This window comes from Triticum aestivum, chromosome 2B, assembly GCF_018294505.1.
Source record: "Triticum aestivum cultivar Chinese Spring chromosome 2B, IWGSC CS RefSeq v2.1, whole genome shotgun sequence".
NCBI lineage: Eukaryota > Viridiplantae > Streptophyta > Magnoliopsida > Poales > Poaceae > Triticum > Triticum aestivum.
In genome coordinates, this window is record NC_057798.1 from 81,789,072 (window position 1) to 81,795,102 (window position 6,031).

Genomic DNA, 6,031 nt, shown 5'->3' on the forward strand with positions numbered 1-6,031 from the left:
ATCTACAGACTTGCAGTAACTGAAATTAAAAACATGTGTACAAACTTGGCAGCTGATTCGGTGAAGTCAGGGTACATGATTGTTCGTGCCGCCGTATTTGCCGTGGCTTGTAGGGTGGGTCTCGTGCCTATGATGCGCAAACTTCGGATCTCAAAAATAGAATGATCCCAAGAGCTAGCCCGGGTCAGCAGGCGTGACGCAAATACTATGACGGCACACATACACCTACGAGCCAAGGCCATGATGGCCAGGACCAAGTGCATCTCCTCTCACCTGAACGCCGGCCCTGGACCATGTACGCAGCAACAAAATACCATCATGCTAAACAGTATGCACCATCACCATCATCATCAATACCAAATACGTACAGTACAAAACATTACTAGCAAACATCATCCACCTCTGCACCGGAACACAAGACCACATACAGTTTCAACTGGTGTTTTTCACTTTACAGTTTATTATTCAGTACCACCACATCAGATCAGGCACTTCAGAGTAGGGTAGTTATCAGTTACACAAAAGAATGGTTCAGTGACAAGGGCTGTCCTGTTTGCAAAATGTAACAGCACATACTACTGAGAAGATCAACTATACATTGCAGGCACCTTGGGTGGTTTTGCGCCCAGCAGGCATCAGAATTCACAGCAGAAACCAGCACTTGGACACCGTTGATGCAGAGACATTTCACCTTCTTCTTTTTTGTTTGCCTCCCCATCTTCAATGGGTTCACAGTAACCCCTTCCACCGGCTTCCGTTTGGCAGCTGTGAGCCATGTAAACCTAACCTACAATTTTTTTTTTGAAACAATAACCTACATTTTACATTCTACTGCTATAAGCCACTATGCCGACAATACCAATTTTTTTTCTTTTTTTGTCAGAGGCTATGCCGATATACTGACCAGTACTACACATGCGCTTGAATAACCATCAGAGCAGAACCAGGTCAGTTTCATGATCTTAGTGCACCTGGGAGCTAATAAAAGAATACCCTGGTCTTCAGGTTCCCTTTGCTAGGGGCAATAAGGAGATGACAAGAAACCCACAGACATGATTGAGTATCGGCCCGATGATCATCATATAAGATGCTTGCAAAAGAGTAAGTGCCAGATGATCCACCAATATCCTAGCCAATTGTACTCCAACAGTCAGCTGCTGCCTGGTAGGCCACCCCATACTGGTGCAGGTGCCGAGAGTAAAATGAGTCATTGTACATGCTTTTTGGCAGCTCTGATGCGCCAACGAGGGACAACGTCAGCTCCGAGTCTGTACATTTCACCTTTCCATAGACATCATTGATGACATATTTCATGAAATCTTCCTTCAGAGAGATAGGATCAAGAAGAGTATCTGATTGAGGGATGAGGCCCCAGTGATATACAATGTTGGGTTTGATCACTGTATGATCAACTTCCTGTGATGAATTGGGGTCACACTCAATGCCGTTATCTTCCAGCTGCAGAGCACAAGTTAAAACCATTTAGATTTACAGTTTCACATCCTTGCACTAAATGATTAGTTGAGCTGCGTGAGTATGAAGGAAAAACAAGACGACTGCACTGCAGCAAACAAACCTTGAGAATAAGGTAAGGGAAGCGGGATTTAACCCATCCAGCCCAATCATGCAGTTCTTCAGAAGTTGGAGCACATAGAGCAATGCAAAGAAATTGTTCATATGTTGTCGAATATGGGAAGGGTTCAAAAATCCATGCCCACTCAAATTCATGGCTCCCTAGGTCCTGTGCCAAACAATAAAGAACTGTTAAGAGTTGATGCAAAAATAAACTCAAAGTGTTCAAGCAAACATATGCGCACTGGTCTAGTACTAGAGAAAACTGAACGGCAAAAATATTCCAAGATAAGCTGAATCATGTACAGTTTTGTTAAGAGGGCAGACAAGGGGAAAATGTATACTCACTGAAATGATATTATGAACTAAAACTTCAGATGAGTATCAATGAACTAGGCGTATAGCAAAATGCAAAAAGTAAATATAGTCAAGTACTTGAAGTGAACAAGGAACACAAGATATGTATCTATGTGTCAAGCTAGATCATTTTGAATGGATTAGTTGTCCCTGGGAAAGAAATTTAGAACAGGAAAGAGTGCCGAACACATGCATGCATGGAAGATCTGAAGTGGCCTAGGAATGTCAGAAAGTGTTGGTTTATGTAGGCATAAGCAAGTTGACCAATCTCAGCTACATATCACCAATCCACCATCATTATACTAAATAACAAAATCTGTGCATTTCACAAACTCCACTGGACTTCGAAAAGCAGGATGAACACAACTGGAAGTGAAACTACCTAACTTACTGACCTTGGTCAAAACATAACCACGCATAAGCTCCTCTCTGATCTTCCTGAAGGTACCTTCTGTCATATTAGACGCACAGAGCTCCGGTGGAGAACAAGGCATCACTATGGGCATTAAACACCCATCTGAACGCGTGCAGTTAGTTTGCTGACCATGCAGATCTACTGGAATATGCCAAGGCCAGTGAGCAAATATCTCAAAGAACATGGTGAACAGACCATTGGCAGTGGCATTTGGAAATTTCTGACAAACATATGCTGCAAGAATCGCCAAATGAATCCCAGCAAAGAAACCAAGCAACTGCAAAATGGCATAGGACATGTCAACATGACACAGTCAGACCAGAATATAGCTGAACAGCAATCAGCAGCACATATTAAACAACATACATGGCAATGAAGTCCACGCCTCCTAGCCCATAGTTTTATGCATCGCAACAGAACTTGGAATTTCTGCATAAATTGTTAACAAACAGAATTTAAAGTGAAAAAATAACAATAATTTGAAGTACTCTTGTGTAAAAATAATAATGAGCAATACCATAGTCACAGTAAATCAATGGAAACAAGAGCACTGATAAGAGTAAGTAATAAATAAATCAAAGGAAACAAGAGCATGTTAAGCAGGAAGTGCAGAAATAGATGAATACAAGAGTAAGTAAATGAATTGAAGAGAAGCGTAGATTCAAACATGACTACTTGGATTCTCATGTACAATTATGTAGGGGACAAAAATGTGACTGAGTGCTGGTGAATTAAATTAGAATAGTCTGTAACCTCTTGATTCGGCACTAGCTGCACAATCTGCTCATTAACACGAACTCCAGACAAACTCTTCCAACTCCGTGAATCAAGTCTCCGAAGATACTGAGGACTAGATGTATTTATAGCCTGCATGAGCAAGTAAACCCGTCAGAATATAGACCTTCCATTTTTACATAAGTACAACGTCTGTGGGACAGCCATGATAAAGATAATTTGGAGGGATCATACTCCACATATATGGATTTATCTTGTAAAAATCATTTAGGGTGGTGAACTCAGAAAAACTGCAGAATATTACTACAAGCAAAATTAGATGTTTTAGATGTGAGTTCTTTTGATCAAGGTAAGTTCTTTGCAAATGTGTTGACCAAACAAAAAGTCAGTGCGTACATGGGAATATGTGGTGGCTTTCAGGCCTGCTCAGCCCAACTCCTTGACTGACTGCTTGGCAAGCAGAAAAATAGAATTATATATTGTGCCCCTATTCCTAGGGATTAGCAGACCTCATTCGGTAGGCGTGTGATAGTAGAACATAACAATAATATTGGTCACTATCTGATCCAACTCTCAAATAAATCCATAAGATTCAAAGGGGAAGGGCTTGTTACACGTGGACCAACAAGCAAATTCACCAGCCATAGTTAATTTTGACAGGGTGCTAGTTAGCATGGCTTGAAGCCAGATTTCACACCTTTTGCTGTGATAAGCCTGACAAGAATTGGCTTCATCATGCACATATTGTTGTGAGCAAAAGAACCAAGTACAGGGCATTTCTTTTTCGAGCATCAATGTTTTTCAGGCTAGTTTCGAGAAACAGCTGGTACGAAATGGGTGAGGCGATGACGTACAGTGGACTTCTCCTGACTAATGGTCAAATGACATTAGACGTCCCATAGTTTTTTTTTGCAAGGCTGGGGTTAAATTGTGGGGGTGATGTCAAGGAAAAGTAGTGAGATCTTGTCACACAGATCAAAAAGTTTGATGCTCAGGATGAGCAACATGGATTATCCAATAATCTTCTGGATGTGGTGTCAGATATCTGGTATGATTATTTTGAACATCTAAAGAGAGGTAGAGGGGTGCACAATAGTTGTTAGCTGGTAACCCCAAGTCACTAACGGAGTCTTTTTCCACAGTGCGGCAAAGGCCATCAAAGAGAATGTTCTATCATGTGTCCTGAGGATGGAGAGTGCAAGGAAAGTCAGGATCGTAGTTGTGCACTTCTAGAACCTCATTCGGTTATGAATCAGTCAGGTTTGACACTGGAAAAAGGTATCCAAGGTTCAGGGCCATGTTTGATGATTTTGAGGTGCCAGATTTAAAGAGATTATATACTACAGAGTTATACCCTTAGCTCCTCAGATCAGAGGCACTTAAACTATCTAGAACAATATCGGCCTAATGCTCACTAACAGATTCACTCCATGAGTTAAGGTAATTGCACAGGCAGGATTCGTAAATACAGGTATAGTTTTCTAGAAGGGGTGTCAGTGCAACAAACTTGCCTGAACTGCATCAAGGACTGGGAGCTGGGCGTATGTCAGATCAACAGAAATCCCGCTGAATCTAAATCGCATCAATGGAACCTTGGCATTTTCCACAGTCTGCAGTCCTGATACTTCCGGCCTGCACTTGAGAATTTGTCGCAGAACAACAAAAAAGTGCTGCTGCAAGATTGACATGACATGCGTTAGTATCCTCTTATTAAAGGTGGAGAAAGATGGAACACAAACCACAATAGTTACCGGCAAGTTTGCGATACAGGGACCAACACATAGTGCATCGATGTCAGATTCAGGTCCGTGAGCCTTGAACAAACAAAAATACTTGATCAGCCAAGGCACTTGATTTGTTGCATCATAAGCGACAACTAGAACAAACAGAAGGTGCACAAATATGTGACAAGGCATATAACTTATAATGGCACATACAATTAACGCTCAGAGAATTATCTGGGCATAAGGGCGGGCATTATAAATAGCAGACCATTTTCTGCTCCTGTATTGTCTCTAATAATAGGCTTGTAATCTACCTTCCTTGCAATATAGGCCGGCTTAATTGCCAAGAGGTGTGAAGCACTAAATTTAGGCATTACTACAAACATGAAATTCCATAGAATCTCAAAGCGTGAATTGGGGATAATCCAACCAATTTACTACTACATACATGGAATTCTATAGAACGTTGAAATTGGGCATAATCCAACCAATTTACTACGACAAACATGAAATTCTATAGAATCTTGAAATTGGGGATAATCCAACCAATATGGTCAACCCCGCAAGCATTCAGAGAAACCATGACCACATCATTTTGGTAAATATCTTGCGTTCTTGCTTACCCCTAACGTGTAAGAACCATAGGTGAGGACCGTAGCCGTCACCCGCCTTGGGGGAACCCTCTCCTCACAGGCAACCGTCTTGGCCCAATCCGTCACAATCTGCGAGAGCAAGCAGAGAAAACACAAGAATTCAGGAACTCCACCCCGACGCACATGCCCGCAGTACCCAATTTTTTCAAGCGAGAATCCCCATGCCCCAGTACCTTCTTGAGCTCGCGGATGACCTGCTCCCTCGTCTCCTCCTCCTCGGGCGTCGGGATGGCCCCCTCGTCCGTCAAGAACTGCATCGTCCCCAAGAAAAGGAAGCACGAGGTTACTCAGTGGCGGTCGGGGACGGCAGAGAAACCAGAGGAATCGGCGGCCGGCGGGGGGCTCACCTGGACGAGGGAGTGGGTCCGGCGGTAGTCCATCTCGAAGAAGAAGTCGGGAGGCGGCCGGTGCGCGACCGGCCAGGGGAGGAGGCGGCGGCCCGCGGGGAGCGGGGGCGGCGGGGGCGGGTACATGAAGATGGGTAGGGTTTGGGGCTCGGGGGTCGCCGGCGCGGCGTGGGTCCAGACCGGCAGGTCCGGCGCCATCGCCGGCAGCGGGCAGTAGGCGGCCATGGC

At 43.7% G+C, this 6,031-nt stretch overlaps 1 protein-coding gene across 2 annotated transcripts; it reads right to left on the reverse strand.

The window, feature by feature from the left end:
- Positions 1–425: 425 nt before the first annotated feature.
- LOC123043606 (nuclear poly(A) polymerase 3) lies at positions 426–6,028 on the reverse strand. Of its 2 annotated transcripts, none has more exons than XM_044466106.1 (10): positions 5,804–6,028; positions 5,630–5,707; positions 5,427–5,525; positions 4,831–4,893; positions 4,591–4,752; positions 3,098–3,211; positions 2,711–2,773; positions 2,325–2,621; positions 1,577–1,741; positions 426–1,458 (listed from the first exon to the last, which is right to left on the reverse strand). In XM_044466106.1, the coding sequence occupies exons 1-10, from the start codon at positions 6,026–6,028 to the stop codon at positions 1,129–1,131; spliced, it is 1,596 nt and encodes a 531-aa protein (XP_044322041.1). In that variant the 3' UTR covers positions 426–1,128. The 2 variants fall into 2 exon arrangements, with proteins under 2 accessions (XP_044322041.1, XP_044322042.1); XM_044466107.1 differs by having other exon boundaries at positions 4,591–4,749; positions 5,804–6,025.
- Between the last annotated feature and the right edge of the window lie 3 nt (positions 6,029–6,031).

Bases quoted from the DNA above. Each gene is read 5' to 3' on its own strand.
- LOC123043606 (XM_044466106.1), bottom strand. From the start codon at position 6,028: ATGGCCGCCTACTGCCCGCTGCCGGCGATGGCGCCGGACCTGCCGGTC. The intron at 4,753-4,830 runs GTAACTATTGTG...TCAATCTTGCAG, and splicing joins CCTGTATCGCAAACTTGCCG to CAGCACTTTTTTGTTGTTCT. The intron at 1,742-2,324 runs GTCAGTAAGTTA...TGTTTGGCACAG, and splicing joins GTGGTTATGTTTTGACCAAG to GACCTAGGGAGCCATGAATT.